This window comes from Eretmochelys imbricata, chromosome 2 (assembly GCF_965152235.1).
Source record: "Eretmochelys imbricata isolate rEreImb1 chromosome 2, rEreImb1.hap1, whole genome shotgun sequence".
NCBI classification, from domain to species: Eukaryota; Metazoa; Chordata; order Testudines; family Cheloniidae; genus Eretmochelys; species Eretmochelys imbricata.
The window spans coordinates 68,719,572-68,744,204 of record NC_135573.1 but is presented as its reverse complement, the minus strand read 5'-3'; the positions used below and the strand labels follow the sequence as shown (position 1 = coordinate 68,744,204).

The window sequence follows — 24,633 nt, the reverse complement described above, 5'->3', positions numbered from 1 at the left end:
CACAGAACTGGTGAAGACACTAACAAGCATGGAAAAAGTAGGAGCAGTCCAAGGAAGTGGAAAAGGAATTGAAGGAACAATCCATAGCCACCTAAAACAAGGTCCCAGGTGCTGGAATGCAGAGGAGAGAGCAGGCCTGTGTCCCCCTACATCTCCCTCAGACCAAGAGTGGAAGTACAGGTCTCAGGAATGAAAGAGGACAAAAAAACATGTGAATTCTGGACAGAGGCTGAGGGCCTGGCTTAGAAGCCACAAGACTTTGGGTTCTTCTTATTTTGGACTTTTCTGTTAAACTCAAAAGGGGATGAGACTGAGAGGTGACTTAGTTGGAGGACTAGGCTCCAGAAGCAACAGAAAGACAAGGCCGGCAGAGAACCCCTGCCGCACCATGTCCTGACATGAGGGGCCATCCTGGCAGTAAGTGCGTGCCAAACAGGGAGTTGGCCTGATCTTTTCTCTGGTCTACATGCATCTTTATACAGTAGTCTGTTGGATGCCTAATACTATTTATCCATCATTTGTGAGTAACTTTAATTCTCACAGATTTTACAGGCTATTAGTACTGTCTTGAACCATGTGCAGACATTGTGTAAACTTCAGTGCCCAGCTCTGTCCTAACAGCTTGATTTTGACCTGCAGCCCCACTACTATTTCCTTCTAAAGTCTGCCATTTTGAGCTGATGTGCTCCTGGGGTCCTTTTTATGCACTGTTCTGCAGGTTGGATATATGTTCAGTCAGATGGCTGAGAATTATCTATATTTTTGTCTTTCAGCATATGATTTCTTTTCAAACCAATCCTGCACCCCAAAATAATCCAAAGGTTACACATCATATATTGAGATTAAGACAAATATTTAAAGATCCACCACTTTCATGTGCAATGGATATAGGGATTAAACTACTTTAAATTTTTGAAAAAGGAAAATCTCCATGAACATTTTTATCTCATATTATTCTATTGGTTGCTGGAAGGAGATTATATCCTTTCTCCTGCCCTATATTTAGACACCAACCACTCAGGTTGGTACCATGGAAACTGCAGCACACACAAAAATTGTTAGCAAGAGGTGATTGTTGGTGTTCAGTTTCATTGCTTGTTTGTGGATTAAGAATTGTCAACTTTTAAATATTACTTTAGGAAAAAAAAGCACACCTGGTGGAAATGGACTAAAAAGTGGACATCATATCGGAAGCACAATGATGGTCACCATTAAAAAGTCGTCATTTGTCAGCAGTGTCATACCATGATCTATCTCAGGATATGTCTACACAGCAGCAGGGAGCATGCTTCCCAGCACATGTAGACAGATGTGCTAGCCGTGCTTGAGCTAGTGGGCTAAAAACAGCAGAGTAGCCCACGGTAGTGTGGGCAGCACCTTGGGTTAGCCACCTGAGTACAAAGGTGCTCAGATCCTGTAATTATGTACACAGGTGGCTAGCTGGAGCTGCTGTCAGTCTGCCCTAGCTACACTGCTGTTTTTAGTGCACTATCTCAAGTAGTGCTAGCCTGCATTTATCTACCCGTGCTGGGAAGTATGCTTTCAGGTGCTGTGCAGACGTATCCTTAGATACCACAAAAAGAAAAGGACCTTAGAGACTAACCAATTTATGTGGCACCTTAGAGACTAACCAATTTATTTGAGCATGAGCTTTCGTGAGCTACAGCTCACTTCATCAGATGCATACCGTGGAAACTGCAGCAGACTTTATATATACACAGAGAATATGAAACAATACCTCCTCCCACCCCACTGTCCTGCTGGTAATAGCTTATCTAAAGTAATCATCAGGTTAGGCCATTTCCAGCACAAATCCAGGTTTTCTCACCCTCCACCCCCCCACACAAATTCACTCTCCTGCTGGTGATAGCCCATCCAAAGTGACAACTCTTTACACAATGTGCATGATAATCAAGTTAGGCCATTTCCTGCACAAATCCAGGTTCTCTCACTCCCTCACCCCCCTCCAAAAACCCACCCCCATACACACACAAACTCACTCTCCTGCTGGTAATAGCTCATCCAAACTGACCACTCTCCAAGTTTAAATCCAAGTTAAACCAGAACATCTGGAGGGGGGGGTAGGAAAAAACAAGAGGAAATAGGCTACCTTGCATAATGACTTAGCCACTCCCAGTCTCTATTTAAGCCTAAATTAATAGTATCCAATTTGCAAATGAATTCCAATTCAGCAGTTTCTCGCTGGAGTCTGGATTTGAAGTTTTTTTGTTTTAAGATAGCGACCTTCATGTCTGTGATTGCGTGACCAGAGAGATTGAAGTGTTCTCCGACTGGTTTATGAATGTTATAATTCTTGACATCTGATTTGCCATCATGTGCCAGCAATGCCCCTCTGCCATGTACATTGGTCAAACTGGACAGTCTCTACGTAAAAGAATAAATGGACACAAATCAGATGTCAAGAATTATAACATTCATAAACCAGTCGGAGAACACTTCAATCTCTCTGGTCACGCGATTACAGACATGAAGGTCGCTATCTTAAAACAAAAAAACTTCAAATCCAGACTCCAGCGAGAAACTGCTGAATTGGAATTCATTTGCAAATTGGATACTATTAATTTAATATCTAGCAATTTAATATCTAGCAAATTAGCAAATTTAATATCTAGCAAATCAGTGAGAACCTGAAAAATGAGGGATTAGCAAGAACAAATCCTTCTTGTGAGTTTCCTGCGTGTACGAGTATTTCACAGTCACTGAGATTCAGAATGCAAGGGCCTGATTTCGACGTGTCTCAAACTAGTAAAACTCTGACTTCAGTGAAGCTCCTCCAGATTGAACAAGTGAAATCAGAATAATCAGGCCTCAAATCAATGGATTTGCAAATCTCAGCAGAAAACATTCCTCCTTTAGATGCTCCCAGCTTCTTCTTTAGTGAAAGCCTATTTAAATGAGTAACATTAAGAAGATGGGAAATCACTGTGCATGCACATTTTTGAAATTAAGCATATGGTGTGCCTTGACTTGCCACTTTCAGTTCTGTTGGGAATGTTGTCACTAACCAACCATCAAGTCTGAACTACTGAGAATATGAAATGATTGGCATTTATAAAGGTAAACATTACACAGAGACTATTTTGTCAAAAGCTGTTGCTGCTGTTGCAACAGCTATTGCTACTACTACAAACAGTAATCAAGCTTCCAGGGCTGACACTGAGGAGCGCTGGGTGAAGTTAACTCAGGTTACAAAGTTTAAAATTTGAATTCTAGACCAACACAGCAGCACTTAAAGGTGATCTGCAAAGGATTTCACAAAAATTGGGCTTGCATTCTCTTTTGCTTGTTTACAATGGATAAAAGAAGGCCTGAAATGGTTGCTTGCTTGCTTGTTTTTGAAGGCATTCTTCTCTTCGCTGCTTACTTTTTTTTTTATCTGAACAATATCAGGACTTTCAATTCTGGTCTTTCCTGGTTTTGCTGGAGGAGCTATTCTGGGTCTTAGAGGATGTATAGAGTTAGCTCTTGTACCTTAATTCAGGGCTACTCAACCTTCAGTTAAGACTTCATTTCTCCAAATTTCATTTTTGATGTTAAGTGGAATTATTCATGTACGCACAATTGCATGGTGTGAATGTGCTGATAAAAATGAATGCACGTTCTGCTCAATAGACAATGTCTAGTTTTCAGTGGTTAACACAACTTTTCTCCATTCGGGTCTGAGTTTCAATTATGTACTTAACTACAGTGTACTTTTTTTCTGGAAAAAAACTAAAAGAAAAAGTTTAAAAATTCCTAAAATTCCCTATCTCCTGCGTGCTCTTTGTCCCTCACTTTCTTCATGGAAGAATCAAATCTCCAGTAAGTCAGCCCATCCTATTTCCTGTTCATAAGTTAAGGAACAGAAACAACACCACATGGCATAGAAGACAAGTCTCACAATTGAGTATCCAAAGGGACAGTCTCAGTGAACAAGTCATGAGCAATCCATAGATTAAATGAATCCACATAAAACATTTGCTGAACAATTGTGGATAGTGACTTATTTCTTTAAAATGTCCTTTAATGTCAATCATGGTCATGAACAAAAAACTGGATTAAATCTTCCGGATAAAATTGTCTCCAGCATATTGTTGTTTGCAGTGTTGTTGTAGCTGAGTTGGACTCGGGATATAAGGGGGACAAAGTGGGTGAGGTAATAACTTTTGTTAGACTAGCTTCTGTGGATGCAAGAGTCAAGCTTTTGAGCTAATTGCCAAGACCCGAAGAAGAGCTCTGAGGAACTCAGAAGTTTGACTCTGTCACTAACAGAAGTTGGTCCAGTAAAAAATATTACCTAGTCACCCACCTTGTCTCCAGCAAGGTGTTCATTCACCCCTAACAACGATAGTTGCTGGCCATTTTGTTCTCACTTTTAATTCATTTTTTTTTTACTATACTTAAGCTTATTTTGTCACTCAAGCTTTCAAAAGTATACCTAAAGGTAAAATGTGCTCTTGTCCATGATGTGAGTTTACTCCAGCTCTCACAGCTCTAGGTATTAATTGCTCAACCCACAGTTTATTAAGTGTTTGAATTTCTTGCTGATCTAACCATCCCTGGATTCCTGAGATTCTGAATATTTTAAGACAAGTGCATCAGGATTAAAGGGATGTCACAGGGTGACTGGCCCATTTAAGGAGAGATGGGTCCATCCACACCTCTGCCATAATTAATTAGCTGCTTACCAGCTGGAGGGACAGGGCTACGGGATCTGGGAGGGAGCTTAATGGACACTTGGGCCTTATAAAAAAGTGGTGTGAGGACAGTCTGGGAGTGGGCAGTGAGTAGGCTCTTGTGGAAAGCCCTGAGCCAGTGCCTGCAGAGGGCTGGGTACTCCAGGAAAGCCAGCTTTGTGAGCCCCCTGTTTTATACTGGGGCAGGGAAGGAGGTAAGGAACAGAGCTCAGAAGGGGCTGAAAATAGTACTCCAGTGGAACTAGCCTCAGGGCTGCCGCTCTATCCCAGAGCCAGAAAGACTCGCACAGGAAGTACAGAAAGGGGCTGGGAACAAGACCTAGGTGATAGGCTGAAGAGAAGTCCCCAAAGGGCAGAAGAACCCTTTTTGTTTCTTGGGACTTTGGGGGGGACTTTTTACTACCCTGGAAGGAATTAAGTTTGTCTATGACTTGGCTGGAGGTCTATGCCACATCTCAAGCAAACACCACACACAATTCAATGTGTGGAGAGCTGAGGAGACCCACTTTGGGGAAGGAAACTGAGGCAAGGAGCTCCGGAAGCACCACACTCAGCCGGTGGGGCGCATTACAGAGTGGCCACGTCTGACCACAAGGGGATAGAGAAATTATGGAATATGATGACTAACCCAAAATGAACTTCAGTGTATTCAGACAGGTTGACTAAGGCAGCCTAAAGATATAAAGCTTTTCAGAAAAAATGGTGATTTGGAAATGAATGTCATAAATCATTAGTTTATATTTCCCTGAGACAATAATGGAAGAGTTGCTGAGTTCTTCAGCATATTGAAGACTTTTTCCTTTAAATTGCAGCCTCTAATCCTGCAAACACTTCCGCGTGTAATTTCAATGGGACTACACATATGCTCACTGTTAAGCATGTGCATAAGTGTTTCCAAGATCAGGGCTGTATTTTTCAACATATATTTTATAAATTTGGTCTTGTCCCATAAACAAAGGTTTGAAAGTAATGAGGGAAGTGAGTCATTTGCCAAATGAAATTTGTTATATGCCTCTCTTAATTGATAATGCATAATAGGGGACACCAAGGTTCATTTGGCTCTGAGTTTATGAATAACTCCCTCAGAATCAACAGCCTTCTGAATATGTGTTGGCCAAGAAACCATCATCCAGTGATGATGAGCTCACCAACTCCCACTCCTCTTGCACAGTTTCTATAGAGAAAGTCTCGAAGTGTGGCTGTTTGGTACATTTATTCTTCTTCAAGTGCTTGTCTCTCTGTGTAGTGCACTTGAGGTTGTGCATGCGATCCATATGCCCAGGACCAGAGAATTTTTCTTAGCAGTGACCATTTGGTCCACCCATGGGCCACTGCTCTCCTTGTGCTCCACACCAAGGGTTTATAAAAGGGCTGCTGGACCACCACCATTTCAGTTCCTTCTTACCTCTCATGGTCTGGAACAGACACTCAGTATCTGTAGTAACTTCTTTGCCCTTTCTCTGTAAATAGTTAAAAATTTAGTTAGTTGTAGTTACTTTGGTCTAACTTATTGGGACAGATTGTTAGGATTTGGTTCCTCATCCCCCCCCTTTGGGGTAGGAGAGCAGTCCCCATTTCTCCTGCCCTGTGTTCTCCACTGGCAGCAAGAAGAGCATGCCAGTGATCCCTGGCTTCAAGAGCTGCGTGGACTGTAGGAAGCCCTTCATGGTAGTGAATGATCATGAGGCCTATTTGTACTGCCTGGGTAAGACTATGCCCCTTCCGGGTGCAATATCAGCAGATCATTCCTGAGGAGGACCAAGCAGTTGAGAGAGTTTTGGCTCAGAAGATTCCTCATGGAGAAGTTCATGAGAGTGGGGCTGGACTGTGACTAGGGAAACCACCCAGTTCATCAGCCTCCTTTAAGAATGTACTTATCGTTAACTTCTGCAGAGCAGCAACCTGAGGCTTCATGCACATCTTCACCAGATGCTATGCACTGGTACATGCAGATGGCTTCTATGCTTCCCTGGGCAGGGCAGTTCTGCAATCTGCAGTGATATAGAATTCCAGGCACCCCGCTCCTCAGGACGGACGCTGCTTGTGAATCATTTGAAGTGCACTACACATGGGGACGAGCACTTGAAGAAGAGGGAAAGGTTTCACTTTTTGTAGTAAGTAAAGTTGTTTAAGATGTATTATCCCTATGTCTAGTGCACTACCCATCCTCATTTCCCACTGCCTCGGTTCCCTTAGTGTGGCCTAGTCGAGAAAAAGGAACTGAAATGATGGAGGTCTGGCAGCCCCCTTTACTCCGTGAGTGTGAGCACGAGGAGAGAGGGATGCATATGTGGACCAAATGCACGCTACTAAGAAAAATTCCTCAGTCCTGATCGCATAGAGCGTATGCACAACCTAATAGTGCACCACAGATAGGGGCAATACATCTCAAAGAACACCAGTTACTACAAGCTGAATATACTTTCCTCCCTGGGTAAGATAACCCCACCCCAAAGGCGTTTATTTCCACTACTCCTATCCCCCAGCCCTACCTTTTCTTCTCCACACTGTGAATCTTGGGGTGTGTGTTGTCCACAGCTAGACATTTTTTTAAATTGCACCTCTAGAAAATATTGTTAGAGGTTTGAGGAGAAAATCTTAGCCGTGAGCGATATTAGGCATCCGAATGATGTGCCTGGGAAAGCGGAGGTGTTTTAGCAGTATGTAGGGGCAAGGGGGTTGCAGAAGATTGGCGAGGAGCTAAGTGGTGGACTGAGTACGTGACTGGATGTAAGCAGAGGATGCAGGCAGTTTCAATGAACTTTATCCGGCAGACCCTGCCAAAAGATACTGTAGCATAGCTCAGCATATTTTTTGCCTGTAAACAAGTCAGGTTATATCACAAGCATAAATTATATATGTAAGAATGTAACCAGCTGTTGACCCCATGTAACCCCGAGATAAGCACGAAGAATATAACACCGCAGAGGACTCCCCCCCCAGCAGAGTCCTGCCTGGTCAGCTGTCCCGAACAGCCAGAGTCCCCTGCAGCCCCTCCACGCATCCTAGGGGCTCCCCGCGCAGATTGGACCGTAAGTTCTTCCTTCAATAAAGCACCGTTTACTATTCTCAGGCCTGAGTGTCATCCTTTCGCTGGTATCTCTCCCCCCGCTTCCCCCCGGCCCTTGTGGGCACACAGTAGATTAGACAAAACACACGTGGTGCTCTTGCTCCTTGCACAAGTTTGGCTTTTTTAAGCCCTGTCATCTCAGATTCGGTTTGTATTTTACTGAATTAGCCTGAAGATGCTGTGCCTCAGTCTCCTCTCACTTTCGCCTGACTCGCTGTTCTGTTTCAGTGTATTTCACATTGGTGCCTCTGGTTCCATACTCGCTTATTTGTTGACTTTGCTTGTTTCAGGTGGATGTTTTCCGGGTGGAAGCAGTAGATGTTGGGTCTCTGCAGGAATTGGTTGTAGATAAAGGAAAAGGCTGTGACTGGCAGCTGGAGAAGATTATTGTGCACGAGCCAACATTTGCTGGGACAAAGACACTGTTTATGGCTCAAACATGGCTAAAAGATGGGAAAAAATCTGCCTCAGTAGCTCTAAAAGCTACAGGTAAATATTATTTTATAAATATATTATTTACTAAGAAACTAATTCAAAACTGCCAAATGCAGTTACACTTTCTCTTCCCATAACAAGTCATAGTATCAGATACTTTAGTATCTCATTGTAATTAAGCAGGAACGACAATCTCTGAAACTGTTCAATTTTAATACTGTTTGATAATCCAGTGTTTTACAGGATGCTAATTTCTCCTCTGTTAGTCCAGATTTATATTGAGGCAAATGAGAACAAAATCCGGTCCACTCTCTGTAACTTGCTGTCTCCCCAAGTACCAGTTATATTTTGTCCCTTATGACAGGATAATGTTTTTAAAGGTCACTGCCTACATTCGCATGATGTTTAAATCCTGCCCTCTGCTGTTTTGCCAAGCAAGAAGGATAGGGTTATATAGTTGTCCCCACTGCATTCAAGTAGTAGAGGAGAATGTCTCTGTAGTATTCAAGATGGCTGTCTAGCACATTTTCACGATATAGAATATGATATGTTGGAGGTGGGTGTAGAGAGCATGTCTCTAGCCAGAGACAGGTTCAGTCATATTATGCTCCTGTTCAGAAAAGCAGTAAAGTACACTCCATAAATGGTCCCTTAGTCTACAATGAAATATCTTGTCCCCGCTGACAGCAGTACTCTAGCAGAAGCCACAACAGGCACCACAGCTGCATTGGCCATAGCAGAATTTAGCCCAAAGGCTATTATTAATTTGTTGTAACAGAGTACCATGACAATATATTTCCTTTGTTGGATCATCCCTAATCCTCCAGCCTTCTGATTCTAGAAATAAAAGGAAACAAAATGTTACCTTTATAACAGCCAATAATACGTGAGCTGCTTGAACTTTTGCTCTGAAAAAAAAATTGAAACATTCTTGGCAAAATATAATAAGGAATAATTTAGTATCTTCAAGATTGCATAATGTTATAAATGGAGTTAAAGAATGGATATTGTTGAACTTCTATAGGAACACAAATGTCTTTCCTTGGTTTCACAGAAGAAAATATTTTATGTCTGATCCAAAGCCTATTGACATCAGTAGGAGGCTTTCCATTGACTTCAGTGAGCTTTGGTTCAGGCCTTTATCTCTAATTAATGACTTATGATCTGATCCATTCCCACTGATGTTAGTGAGAGTTGATTTCAGTGGGAGCAGAATTAGTCTGTTAGATCAACTTTAAAAATATCTGATCTGTGCAGACACACCCAAATCACTGGTAGCAGAATTTGTATAAACAAAGTATGAATTATTTAAAAATTAAAAAAAAATTGTCTGGATCACAACCATTCATAATATTGTGTTTGGTTTTGGCCCAGTTCATTATACAGAACAGTATATAAAAGAAGATGAAGTAGAAAATCTCATTGCACTCTTCCTAGTCAAATCTTTAATCTAACTAAAACAGTGCTCAGTCAACTGCTTCATCATAGATGAATACAGACATTCAGTATAATTTAGACACTGTTTTACAAAAGCATTAATTTGGTTTTCAATCTTCTTTCAACTAGAAATTCAGGAGAGGAGGAGCACAGCTGTCTTGCCGTTAAAGAAACAGCAAATGAAATCAGGTAGATCTGATGCCCCAGACCCAATATTGTATTCACCAATTTAAAAATGATTATATGGGAGCTTTTTCATCACAAACTTGTAATTATGTTTACCAGTGCTGGCAATGTTATCCTCTGTGTAATATTAAGAAATAAAAATATACGTGCATTATTAGTTGGTCAAAGTACGGCTAAATAATTTTGATACCCAATTAAAATGAAAATAAATGTACCTGTTTGTAAATTTTATTTTGGCTCTGTTGGTGAACATATGAAAGGAAAAACATTTATAATCTGTCTTTCCTTCATCATGTTCCTTATTTCATTTGTTCAGAAGGCACATGGAGAATTTATTTCACAAAACTCTGTGAAGAAACAACAGAAGAATTTGAAAAGTCAGTGAAGAATATTTCTAAATTGATCATGGTTTTTTATGGAAGCAATGGCAAGTCAAACCCAATTTCCATGGCAAATAAAGTGGGCCATCAAGCTGAGGATCAAGTAACATCTGATGTAATAATATATATACATTTCCTTACCTTTTTAGCATCTCTTCTGAAATTGCTTTAAAATAGAGAACAATTTGACATCCCTTTGGGTATTCAAGAAGAGCAGAATTTGACCTTTAACTTGAATACCATAATTAATTTGTGTTTCTTTTGTACTCTCATAGCTCATGGTTATAAAGCATATTCTTTGTCAACAATTACTCAGAATTAATTATGCATATCCAAGCAATTTGTATTAACATTAAACATTTACATTTAATAGACAGTACAGTATGTAATTTGAATTTGAGTCTGGACTGATTTCTTATTAGCATATAAGGAACACCACAAAATAGGGTGACCATATTTCCCAAAGGAAAAATGAGACACCGTGTGGGGCCAGCCCCAAGTACCCCCGCATGGGGCTGGCCCCAGCTGCTTGCCTGATGGCTCCCTCATGGAGCTGGCCCCAGCTACTCGCCAAAGGTGCCCCCAACTGCCACTGATCACTCTAACCCTGCCGATCCCACATGCAGTGGAACCCTTCCTCCTCCCACCTCCAGCCCAACCTCCCCCCTGCATGGGGCTGGCATCTCCGCTCCCCCATCCCCACACCACCCCCCAGCATGTTCCTCCACACCACACCCCACTTTTTTGACAAAAGTGGGCATTTGTCCCATTTGCCAAAAAAGTCAGGACAGGGCTTAAAAAAGGGACTGTCCTGGCCAAAACGGGATGTATGGTCACCCTAATACTAAAGGATAAATATGGGATTTCGGAAAGCACTCGCTGTTGTCTGATCTCCGCTGCCTTTGAACTTACTGGGAGTTTTGCCGTTGACTTCAATGGGAGCAGAATTAAGCCAATGCTGAGAGCTTTTGAAAATCCACTCTCTTTTTTTTTATCATTCTGGATGTTAACATTTTGTTTTGTTACTCCCTAGGTACATTTCCCATCTGACCTAGGGATGCTTTATAAAGTGAGATTTGGGCTTCAGAGTTTGGGAAATAACACATCCCAGTTGTCTCTTCATCACTTTAAAATGCAGAACACAGCAACCCTGGATACCTTTAGTCTCTCTATAAATAAAACACTTTCTTCTTCTCTTAATGGAGACAGATGGATTGAGCTCCCTGTAGAGTGGCCATTAAAAGCAGCACTTTCTGGTAGGTATAAATCTATATTAAAGAGGTAGAATGGTCCAGAAGGTTAACAAGTTCTAATAATACAACCGAAATCTTTATCAAAGCAGGATATTTTATTGTCTTCATTTAACATTTAATAAAATCTAGATCAGAATTCAAAATATATCTGTTAGGGAAAATATTATTCACTTCTCTTAATTTCTGTACTATAAAGTATGCAGTGGAAATATATTTTTATTTATTGTCTATGAATGTTGTGAGTCATATAGAACAGCATTAGGAAATGTTCCTTTCTTTGTTTCTCCTCTGTTTGTTCTGCTGCTGGTGGTGCTAACTACTTATTATAGCTCACCTTCAAACAAGTGATTTTATTTTTCTTATGTTTGTACAGTCCAGATAATTATGCTTGTTAAAAATTAGCTCAAAATTTGTCTTATAGACACCATCTTTGTTTTAGCAAAGCAGAAGGGATCTTTTAATCTGAAACAGTCTTTTCACTCTTTCATATTTTTACAAGTGAGATAGTAAGTATCTGTACAATCCCAAATGACACAAAATCAAATGTTTGCAGTGTTGTTGTAGGTCCCAGGATATGAGAGACACAAGGTAAGTGATGTAGTATCTTTTATAGAACTAACTTTTATTGGTAACCTTTTGAACTACACAGAGCTCTTCCTCAGATTTAGTATTTATCAGAATATACCCTTGGCAAAACAGGCCAAATAATTTTTTTTATTTAATATTTAATCAGTTTGTATTTAGTTCTTACTCAGAAGAGCATCCATTCATTTGAGTGTGGACACTGAGTCCGCTCACTAAGAACCTGGTCCAAAGCCTTTTGAATTCAGTGCTAGTCCTTCTATTGACCTTATTCGCCCTTATGCCCATGATTCAGCAAGGTGCTCAGAGACACGCCTAACTTTAAGTGAGTAATCTCAGTATGATCATGTTCTTTTTCTTGAATGCTTTGTCTAGCACTAAACGCTTAAATGCCAGAATTGGGAATCAGAATTCATACTTCTCAGAGCTCTCTGCAGGAATGCAGAATAAGGTCTATTGTTTTCACCTTTTATACACAGAATCCAAATGGTTATTAAAAATATCTAGGCACTCAGGTGTGCCTCATGGAAGAGACTAATCGCTAAAACACACAAGTGTGTATATGTATATACACACACAGTCAGGCAGTGTGGAATTATGAGTAGAGAGCACTGGAGTGGGACTTTGGAGACTTTGGTTCTGTTCCCAGCTCTGCCTCTGGTGTGCTGGGTGACCTTGGGCAACTCATGTCACCGCTCAGTGCCTCAGTTTCCCCATCTGTAACATAATGACACTAACCTCCTTTGTAAAGCACGTTGAGCCCTTCTGATGTGTCATAAAAGGTATATTATTACTATTATATAAAATAGTGTATGTTCTATGTGTGTATATAATATTTACTACTCTCTTTTGAGAACATATTGTTTGATAACTCTCCAGGTAAGGACTGCATCACATTTGTATTTATCTGTTTCTGCATATGCCTCGGAAATCTGCAAGGGGGGATTTGTAAATATATTTTGTAATCGCAGTGGAGCAGAAAGGCCGTATAGCATGAGGCACATTTCCCCCCAAGTCTTTCCCTTTTTATGTCCAAGAGTGCTTTAAACAGCTCCACAACAGGTAGCACATGTGGAGTTCAAAGTGATCCTTGATGCACAAAGTTATACAGAATTTATTGTGCAAAACAGCCCTGCATCTCTGCCATATTTTTAAACCATAGACTCATAAACTTTAAGGCCAGAAGGGATCATCACGATCACTTAGTCTGACCTCTGGCTGAGGTACTGATATCTTCAAATCATGATTTAAAGACTTCAAGTTACAGAGAATCCACCATTTACACTAATTTAAAACTGCAAGTGACCCATGCTCCATGCTGCAGACAAAGGCAAAAATAACCCCAGGGTCTCTGATCATCTGACCCAGGGGAAAATTCCTTCCTGACCCCAAATGTGGCAGTCAGTTGGACCATGAGCATGTGGGAAAGACCCAACAGCCAGACACCAGGCAAGAATTCTCTATAGTGACTCAGAGCCCTCCCCATCTTGTGTCCCTTCAGCAGCCATTGGGGATATTTGCTACTAGCAGTCGCAGATCGGCTGTATACCATTGTAGGCAGTCTCATCATACCATTCCCTCCATAAATGTATCAAGCTCAGTCTTGAGGTCAGGTTTTTTGCTCACATTGCTCCCCTTAGAAGGCTGCTCATGCTCCTCCCTCCCTATTGCATACGTTCTTTGTGTCTCTTGCTCTCCCTTCCTTCCTGCCTGAATAACAGATTTGATGACTAAGTGGTTGGTTCAGCTCCATAGTTAACATCAACTCTTGGTTTCCATTTTAAACCCAACTGTGCTCCTCCCACCACTTTGGTCTGTGGGTGAGATGGGGAAGTACACAGGTATTCCTGCACCCGAGGTGACCAATCTAAAAAGTGGCTAATTGTCACATTGCTAATCAAGTAATTAATTAATCCAATTAATATTGTTTTGACTATAGTATAACTAATGAGGATATATGACAGTTCTGGAACCATAAGTATAGCATCAGATCAACTAAACTTTGAAGATATTACAGTTATTTCAAATTGTTTAAATTATATGTTTTATTGTTAAAAGGGATACATGTTATAAAATGGGATTATGAAATCTTACACCACTGATATAGTCTTCTGAGGGGATGCTGCTATCCATTCGGCATGGAACAAGAGCTACTTCCTCACCACTAAAGATGGCCCCTGTATACCAGGTGTGAAGCTAGGTCTGTGTGACCTGTGCAAAGTTTGGTTCATATAGTGAACCCTGCACGTTTTAGTGTTCACTAGACATGGAGGCTGTCAGTGGAAACAACATGCTTTCTGGTCATCCTGAACCTGGATAGCTTCTTTGCCTTTCAAAGGATGTAGGTGGCCACTCTGTGCCAGCAGGCTGAAGGGGGTTGATGAGTCTGAGCTATTACCCCGAAACTACAAAAGCCTTTTGGAAGAACAAGATACATCTGCTTCTCCAGTAGTGCAGGAGCAGCAGCAAACAATGTGATTGAAAGTTGAAGAGAGCTGAATATCCAGTACTTTAAGATAATTTAGTTCTGTTAAGAAAATGTAAATGGATAGGGCCAGATCCTCAGCTGATGTAACTTGACATAGCCACTTTGATTTCAATGGACCTTTGTTAATTTACACCAGTTGAGAATCTGGTCCATAAACTTCAAACAGTTTAAAATGTACTCAGGTACTGTCCATACTGACTATATCCAAGGCCCAAACCACATTCAGTCAAAATTTCAAAAGTGCCCAAGTGACTTAGGAGCCTGAATCTCATTGACTTTTTTTTACTCGTTATGTATTTCCCAGGTAAAAAGGAGCTATTTATTCATTCCAGAATGTGGGTGTTGTCCTTAACCATGTGAAAAGGCAAATTAAACTCATGGGGTCTACTGTTTTAACCAAAAGTTGCAGACCATTCATTTGTGGATTTATGACAATTGCTAATGTTTGTCAAAGGGAGTTGCAGAATAACATTAAGAAAAAAACTGGAAACAGTTTGATTGCTTCACTATTTTGTTATCTCTATCAATTTTTGAATTGTCTTATTTCAGCAGACTGTACGTTGCTGCAATGTTAAATACCTATGGAAAGTTGTTTTGTGGTAGTGACAGGATGTCTCTCCTTTTGATCTTGCAGTGATTACGTATCATGTAACAGTGTTTTCCAGCAATGTTTTGAACAAGAGGAATGTAGTACTTGTGACTGTGTGTGTGTGTGGAATCAATGGTGACACAGGAGACAGAATCCTTGGCTGGCCATTGCAGAATCCCCAGCAAGGAGAGGACAATGAGGTATTTCCTTTCAAAGTTATGGAAAATTTCTCCTTAAGTTCATTCATTTATATTCTATTTGTAATCTTTGTTTCTTTTCTTCCTTTATAATATAGTGTATTGAATATATCTTATGATTGTATCATTGGATAATGTTTTTTGCAGTCATTTACAGCTCAAATGGATGCTGTTGACCTGGGAGAACTGCACAAAGTTGTCCTCTCCATCAGCAGCAAAACAAGTAAGTTACTTTTGCCAGATACAACTGATATCCCCAAAGAGCCTGATCCTGCAGTCTTTGCACAGGCAAAACTCCTATTTAAGGTAATGGGTTACTGTGCACAGACTGTGAGATCAGGTCCATAATGATTTCTTCTGGCTATTATTAGGTTCTAATCTGACATGGCAAAGATCTAGGTCTTGACTAGCTAAAATCTAAGGAATTAAAGACCACATAGTTGATTGCATCAAGGAAGTAAACTATTTCCTTTCCCAAGAAAAGAAAATGAAGCAAATTCTCTGTTATCTCAGTAAATTATTTAGGAAAATATTAAATATAGCTCATGAAAATATAGGGAGGGGAGCACTGTCTGTCTAATGGTTAGTACAAGGATTCAGTACTTTTTATTTATATTCCCAGCTCTGCTGACCACTCACTGGGGTTCAGAGCAAGGTATTATTAATGATTACTAATGCAGTGAACTACTTTTTGGTTCAACACTTCTGTTTTGCATTTCCTCTCAATAATAAAAGTTGTTGAACAGCTCAGAGCATCCGTGGGACTGACTGTTCTAAATCACTGAATGTGTCCACTAAAACTGTGTCAAAGGGTGACAGGCAAAACAAGAGAAAGAAGGTTTTTCCAAGCATGTCTGAAAATACTGTTTGGCAATGCAAGATTCTGGGGTAAAGCAGGAGACTTTATTTTTCATAATTATCTGTCTAATTTATTTTTCATTTTGAAGGAGTCAGACTGTCTAGAAGTTAATCAGTAAACTGTCTGTGTGGACTCTTGGGTTTTATTCCTGACAGCCACTGTGATCTTGCACAAAAGGATTGAAATCTCTCATCAGTTAAATGTGTGCTGTAATACACACTTCAGAGAGGCAGTGTCAGGCTTAAGTATGACCAGATTCTGCCACCCTTACTGATTTATAGTAGTATCACTGATTTCAGAGGGACTACTCATGTAGTAAAGTAATAACTGCCATGAGTAAGGGTGGTCAAATTGGTCCCTCAAGTTTATCATCTTCCTTGGACGACGTTTATAAAATCATCCATGGACTAAGTGCTTAGTGGCCTTATTAAGATCATTAAAGCTGTTGGGATTCCTAGTTTACCGAGCTAGGGCAAAGGGAGGAAAATATATTTTAATCATTAAAAGCTAAATAGAGCCAATAAACTCAGCCTGAATAATGGGCATTATGTAGCTGCAGTGGGAAGGAATTGTGACTCAGAGTTCAATCCTTCCTCTTCTCCCCTTTCGTGCTGGGTGGGAAGTAAGTTGCAGCATCCCTTTTTGGGATGCAGCTCATTTCACCCCTCCTGTCTGGCCAATACCACTAGCTGTTGTACGAGGGAGCTCTCCTCTACCACCACGTGCAGGGAGAGTATCAGATGCACAGCTCTTGCTCCCCCATCACCACCCAGTCATGCTCAGAGTCAGACCTGCATGGCCTATCCAGGGGATGAGGAGGGCCTGATGCTTTTTCAAATCTGCCTAGGATCAGAGAACAATCTTGCCCTAAACTTGAAAGTTGACCTTTAGAATGGAAATCCTGCAATTAGAGCATTTCACTAGGGGAAGCTATAATGGTGCAAAACTTGTGAAGCGGGCACGTTAGTTGTATTTTGATTGACTAAGAAACCATATTTTTAGTATAATAAGAATACTGTAACTATATCATTGCCAGATTCCACATAAATCCTGGCTGTACAATTGAGTATCTTAATTTTATTTTTTCTGTTTGTAGACTGCAAACTGGATGTTAAAACTTTACATTTGAAGGAAGCACTAAAACAAGAACCTGTCTACATATTTGAAGTGAATGAGTAAGCTAGGTCTTTTTAAGCTAATCTTAAAAACATCAATCAGGCAATTGATCAAAAGCGACTTTTGTTACATAGTATGTTTAATTGCTGGGTATTTAGCAAAAATATCCATGCTAGAGCCTCTCTTTAGCATTCAGATAGAAATTCATATTTTTCTAACTTAACATATACTACAGTTTCACCTTACTGTATATGGTTTTGCCTTGCAGAGTGTTCTCTCTGGATGCCCAGGAACCTGAAATAAGGAGAGAGATCCCAGTATCTTTTGTTAGCAGGGAAGGACTTAAACTCAAAAATGAAATAGATCATGCTTTAAATAAGGAAAAAAGCCCTCCGACAAGTCTGGTAGACTACATAATTAAAGTGTATACTGGTGACAAGAAGGGAGCAGGAACGGATGCCAATGTGCATGTAATTTTATTTGGGGATGAGGACTCATCTGAATTAGTTCAGCTCACTAAACCACTGCAGCATCAAGATCCTTTTGAAAGAGGAAAGGTAAGCACTGCAGAGTCTATGTTATATGATGTGTTTGTCTCCAGATTGGACAGGTCATTCATGGTCAGGACTTTTAAGGAACTGCAGCCTCCTGTTGTTTTCCAAGTCACTACATGAGACATGAGCCCAGCCATCTTTAAGTGTTTGGCTAGAGATTGTATATTACATCCTTGATAAAGTCTCCAAAAAAAATCTTATCAAACCACCAAAACAAACACAATCCTACATTTTAACCTTCTCACCAGAATGATCATGTGATAAAGTAGCTATTCCAGGACTTCTATTCTAATAGAAGTGAAGAATCTCTTACTTCTAGTGACTCTAAGTGCCTCTGGGGCCTTTCTGTTTCTTAGGCCCATTGCTGTGGCATCTGAATGAACCCACTTTTCTACAGGCATCATGCAAATACAAAGTGTGTTTGTGTGTGTGTTGCTTCTGTGCAAACCTGGAACACTAGTGCTTGCATTTGCATACTGGGTGGAAGTATACTACCCTACTAAATTCCAGCATTCAAATTTGTCATGGAAGCTGGCACTGTAAAGAGTCCTGTCAGCCACAAATGTGGTGCAGCCACATAACCAGATAAAAGGACAGCAGGCATTCCGGTCAGAGTCTGATGTCCTTCTACTCCAGGACATTGTCAGGTGCTTGGCTACAGTAAGCTGAAAATCCATGTCATGTCATAGCCACAAAGTATCTGCATCATGACCAAATACATGAATAAAATATTCTTTCCTCTCTCCCCCCACCACCTTTGTTTAACACATTACATTGGCAAATACCACATAAGCATAGATCCTGTTGTCCACCCAAGGCTACCTTGAACTGTTTGGTGGTGTCATGCTGATCACGCTTGGCCTTGGAGCTTCCCATGAAACAGGAAATAGACTATCTTCCCTCCTCCGATTTTCTCCTTAATGACTCTTGACAGGTGATGACTGAGTCTAGTCTGGGTATTTTACTCTTGAGTCCTAAATCATTATCTCATACTCTGTAGCTGAACTCCCAACCATTCCAAGACCTTCTTCACTTACAGTTGTCCTGAGTAGCTCTGGCCCTGCTGCCTGCCAATGTCTTCTGGTGGATCTTCACCCATATGGCATCCTCCATGGGCGGAGGGTTAGTGGAGGTGGGAAAAGGGGTTGCTGCAGGCAGAAGGAGCATAGAGAAACTAAATCTGCAGGAGCAAGCAGATTCTAACATTCACCAGCTTCTCATGGTCCCCTGGGACATGGGGGCAGATAGAGGGAAAACCTTGGAGCAATCCAACTGCATTCCCTGAAGATGGGTGCCAGGGTCGCCTTTTGATTTCTTGGAGAAATGCCGAAATGGGAAAAGTTGCTGTTTCTCCTTCCTGTGAAACAAACACATATTTTGAACCAAAATGTGGAGCATTTGAGAGGTCTGACAGTAAACAGAATAAAAATCACTTATCTTTATATTCTCAGAGGCATGTTTGTGTCTCATAAACCAAAAATAATAAAAGGTCTTATTACTTTATCTGCTTGGCAATTCATAATGTACCAAGCAGAAACATCTCTCTTGTGTGTGGAAACCAATAAAAGGGTAAGAATCATTCGAATATAACTTGAGTAGTACATCTTTCATGTTAAACTGAAGGAAGACTAGCAACACAAAGCCTATACCAAAAGACCTGCATTAGTAGTAATGCATTTAGATTGTCAGCCATCTAGTTTTCTTCCATTCGGCTACATTTGAACGGTCTCAAAACTGAGCTAGGCAAGCATGCTACTTTACAGACTTTGACTTATTATATTTTAATAGCTGCCTCTTTTTCAATTTTGAAGTCTGACATATTCAGGATTAAAACAAAAAGGTTAGGAAGCCTGCGTTCAATTGAAATTGGCCATGATGGGAAAGGATTTGGTAAGTACTTTCTATACGTTTTCAATATGTTTGTAAGCAGAATATAGATTTTAAGGATCTGCCTGACATTTGGAAATGCCTGTAAACTCATTGCAACTGATATAGAGCTTGCTCCTTAGCTGGAGTAAATCCATGTAGCAATGGAGTAACACTGATTTACACTAGCTGAGGATCTAGCCCATGGTTTATAAAAGAAACCTATCACATTGGCATACTTCTGCATCTCTCAAGGTCTGATCCTGCAGTCATTATTCACCCCAAACTCCTACTAAATACTGCAGGATTGAGCCCTAAAAGTAAAGACTAGATTGAAACATTTGTATATTTTGGTGCTGTCATAAATATAAAGGGAAGGGTAAACCCCTTTGAAATCCCTCCTGGCCAGGGGAAAGCTCCTCTCACCTGTAAAGGGTTAAGAAGCTAAAGGTAACCTCGCTGGCACCTGACCAAAATGACCAATGAGGAGACAAGATACTTTCAAAAGCTGGGAGGAGGGAGAGAAACAAAGGGTCTGTGTCTGTCTGTATGCTGGGTCTTGGCCGGGGATAGACCAGGAATGGAGTCTTAGAACTTTTAGTAAGTAATCTAGCTAGGTATGTGTTAGATTATGATGTCTTTAAATGGCTGAGAAAAGAATTGTGCTGAATAGAATAACTATTTCTGTCTGTGTATCCTTTTTGTAACTTAAGGTTTTGCCTAGAGGGGTTCTCTATGTTTTCTAATCTAATTACCCTGTAAGATATCTACCATCCTGATTTTACAGGGGGGATTTCTTCATTTCTATTTACTTCTATCTTTATTAAAAGTCTTCTTGTAAGAAACTGAATGCTTTTTTTCATTGTTCTCAGATCCAAGGGTTTGGGTCTGTGGTCACCTATGCAAATTGGTGAGGCTTTTTATCCAACATTTCCCAGGAAAGGGGGGGTGCAAGTGTTGGGAGGATTGTTCATTGTTCTTAAGATCCAAGGGTCTGGGTCTGTAGTCACCTAGGCAAATTGGTGAGGCTTTTTACCAAACCTTGTCCAGGAAGTGGGGTGCAACGTTTTGGGAAGTATTTTGGGGGGAAGGACGCATCCAAACAGCTCTTCCCCAGTAACCAGTATTAGTTTGGTGGTGGTAGTGGCCAATCCAAGGACAATGGGGGGAATATTTTGTACCTTGGGGAAGTTTTGACCTAAGCTGGTGAAGATAAGCTTAGGAGGTTTTACATGCAGGTCCCCACATCTGTACCCTAGAGTTCAGAGTGGGGGAGGAACCTTGACAGGTGCATTATCTAAAAAAATCAAAGAGAGAGACTGTAAGAATTGGTTTGTTTAGAAGTTTGAATTGAAGACAACATGTAGCACCAGAGAGAGAACACCAAGCCATACTTAACTATGCAACATTAGTATTCCTTAAGACCAGACGTTAACAAAGCAAAAGAAGTAATACTCCCAGGATATACTGTCTTGAACTTATATTGTTTTAGTTAACAGTCCTAGTGAAAAAAAAAGTACACTATAAATATAAAATTGGAATCAGAGAACAACCTATAGCTTGAATCTAAGAAATCTGAGATATTCTGGTCAGATCACTCAGCTAAAACTCCCCTATCTGATGTGACAAAAATCAATTGATATTGATCCCAATGCTTTAATTAAAAAGCCAAATAAAATTCACATTTATTTGACAACGTGGGCCATTAGAAGAGGTCACAAGTTTATCGTAACTAGGAAGTACTGACAAATCTGTGATGATGGCAGGTCCTGCTAACTCCAAGGTTGGACAATTTTTTGCTTACTTTGTCACAACTCACACAACACTGTATCATTATCTTTTGGAAGCTGTATGACCTAGAAACTTTGCAGTGATTGTTCATCAAAGTGAGCTGATGGCTAATTTGGAATTTTTAAAGAAAGTATCTATTAAAATATCTATAATAAATAAAATCCCAGTACTCCCCCTCCTGCTGTTTATTCTCTCCCTCAACCGTTCATCTTAATACTCCTTTTTATTTAATATTAATAATAATAATCATAATGTTACAGTGGCGCTTAGCGACTCCAACAGAACTTGGGGTACTATTGTGCTTGGTGCTGAATACACACACATAGTAAGAAATTATTCCTTTCTTAAATAGTTCAGTGTAAATAGACAAGTCTGGCAAAGGAAAGGAAGGATTATTATCCTCATTTTACAGATGGGGAACTAAGGTCCTGGGAAATTCACAGAGGGTCACACAGAAGTCCATAGCAGAGCCAGGAATTGAATCCACGTCTTCTGAATCCCAGTCCAGCACCTCCACAACAAGACTATCTTTCCTCTCTCTGTCCTTACGCCACATTCAATAGTGCTGACTCCTATGCTCTGAACAGTCGCTGTGTTGCCATCCCACCTAACTCCCTCACTTTGTCCTTCAAATCTCTCCCTAAAACTCTCTTAAAGCAACACTTATGTTTATTATTATTACATATATTACCATAGTGTATAGGAGGCCCAGGCCTGGCCCAGGACCCCATTGTGCTAGGCACTGTACAAACACAGAACAAAAAGACTGTTCCTACCCCAAAGAGAACACTTCCTTTCTGCTACACATTATCTGTAACCCCTACACTCTCCTTTAACATAAATGCCACACAGTGTTCTGTTTTACATTTGTTATTGTTGTCTAATATAGGCCCAAATTCAACAAGCCCCCCAAGCATGGAACTCTCACTGAAGTCAGTTAGAGTTCCCTGGGTCACAGTAAAGCCCTAGACTGTAAACTCTTCAGGACAGCGGCAAGGCCTTCCTTTGTGTTTGTTAAGGGGGTGTGTGTGAGAGAGAGAGAGAGAGATTTTTAATAATCACTAATAATGTGCATGAGTCACAGAGATTTCCATGAAATGTCAGATCTTATGAGTAGTGTCTGTGATATATGAAACAATTCAGAAGATGTAATTAGAAGAGTACCAAAAGTACTTCACTGTCTCTATAAGTGACTCTTGGGAACTGGAGACTGAGAATGTGGGCATCCTTATATCCTAGGTTCTACATAATTATCAGTTAATAACCATTCATGAGCAATAAGAAACTTTAGCAAGCTTTGACCTTTTTATGCAAATAGGTGAGATGCTGTAAAATATTTTGTGAAGGATTTTTTGTCCTGTTTTATACTCCTGTCCATGGTTCTGCAAATCAGATTAAAGGATTATAAAATTGTATCTTATTCCCAAAACATACAAATTATGCACAGAGACACCCACATACAATTTCAACAAATAATAGTATTTTTTCTATTTGGCTTCCAAGTGCATACATGAAATACTTCTACAGTCAAACCCAACTTCTAAAGAACAAACATCAAGACAGTAATGGTGTATTCACTACAGTAAAAACAGTGTTCACACTGTAATATTAAATGAAACAAGGAGCTCTGTGGCATAAGCCAACTGTGGAGCAGGACCACAGATATTTCTCAATTTGGCAAAACATTCCCAAAAGGCACCAATTTGTTTAAAGATGAAAACTTCCGTAATGAAAACTTGAAAGATGTTTGTTCAAAGTCTGATGTGTAGAGTTCTTCACCTCCGAAGATCACGAACTCCTTAATTGCCTTCTGTTGCTATAGGCCTCCACTGAAGTTCCATAGACTTCAGTGGAACTTATGCACATGCTTAAAGTTAACCACATCTTTGAGTGTTCTCCTGAATAGGGTGATTTTCTGAATTGGACCTAACATTCATACTCGCCAGTTAGTTTGCACAAATCTAAATAAATTCATTAAAAAGAAAAAAAAAACAGCCAAAAAGCCTTGTTTTCCCATTGCTTTATTAAGAGCATTGTATTTCCTTAAGGACTGTTTCTACTTATAAATTCTCTCAGTTTTTTTTATTATTACTTTGGCAGCCAATGTAGATCAAACTACATTAGCCATGTAGTATGTTCTTAGATAACATTTCACACTGGAAAAAAACAGCAAAATCTAATTTCAAGAATTTGTGCCATATGGCTGTGCACTCTGCTTCATTTAACTTACTAACTGCTCCTTTCAGTGCTGAAAAAAATGATTTTAGATGTAATCAAAGCTTACCTTTTTATTTTCTGTCAAAAACATCAAGGGAATGTTCTTTAAAAATGAAGAAGAGTTGGTAATAACTTGGATTATCTGTGTTTCAGTTTTGTTATTTATATTGGATACATGTGATGGTGCTGAATCACAGGAGGACTGGAAAATGAAACTTTTTTTCTATACTTTGTTTGCATTTGAGTTACATTAAATGTCTGCTTGCTCTCTTTTTTCCCTTCTATAGCAAGTGGCTGGTTTCTGGAAAAAGTAGAAATCACAGATGCATCTACAAATGAAGTGTATTGCTTCAACTGCAGCAGGTCTGTAAGCCAACACGTTAAATGTCTTCATTATCTGGAATGCTATTTTCTTAATAACATATACTGCAAACTATACTTTATATTTTCACAATTGCTTTTTTTAAAAACATTCAGTTTCAGGGTCTATTTATCCGTTTAGAAGAGGGGCCATGAGATTTATTTAGCCATACAAGGTTAAAGCTAAAAGGAAGGCTTTTTCATGCAAGTGGGACACACAGAGAATCATAAAACTAATTTGGGGGTTGATCTGAAAAAGCGGTGAAGGGATTGGTTAAGACTAGTACTGTACAAGCAGAAACCCATCCTAAACCTTAACTATTAATGAACATACTGGTAATTTACAGCTATTCATAAATATGTGCCAGATAAATTGAAGCCATACACTTGTTTCTCAGAATTGAAATTATAACTGAGTGATATCTTTAGTGTGATATTCCCTGCAATACACTGAATTCTTAGCATTTTTGTAGAGCTTCAAATTAAACAACAAAAACAAACACGAGTAAAGATTTATGTTTGTGTTCCTCCTTTTTAAGATGCAAAATATCATTTG

At 39.9% G+C, this 24,633-nt stretch overlaps 1 protein-coding gene across 1 annotated transcript in view; it reads left to right on the top strand.

Moving 5' to 3' along the window:
* The window catches only part of RP1 (RP1 axonemal microtubule associated), a 291,326-nt gene that overhangs the window by 265,345 nt on the left and 1,348 nt on the right, over positions 1-24,633 (top strand). Inside the window, exons 48-57 of the mRNA XM_077809001.1 lie at positions 8,058-8,256; positions 9,769-9,828; positions 10,142-10,320; positions 11,239-11,461; positions 15,163-15,317; positions 15,462-15,537; positions 17,270-17,348; positions 17,558-17,846; positions 19,655-19,733; positions 24,005-24,080. Of these exons, the coding sequence (XP_077665127.1) occupies positions 8,058-8,256; positions 9,769-9,828; positions 10,142-10,320; positions 11,239-11,461; positions 15,163-15,317; positions 15,462-15,537; positions 17,270-17,348; positions 17,558-17,846; positions 19,655-19,733; positions 24,005-24,080 (1,415 nt within the window). The remainder of the gene's footprint in view (positions 1-8,057; positions 8,257-9,768; positions 9,829-10,141; positions 10,321-11,238; positions 11,462-15,162; positions 15,318-15,461; positions 15,538-17,269; positions 17,349-17,557; positions 17,847-19,654; positions 19,734-24,004; positions 24,081-24,633) is intronic.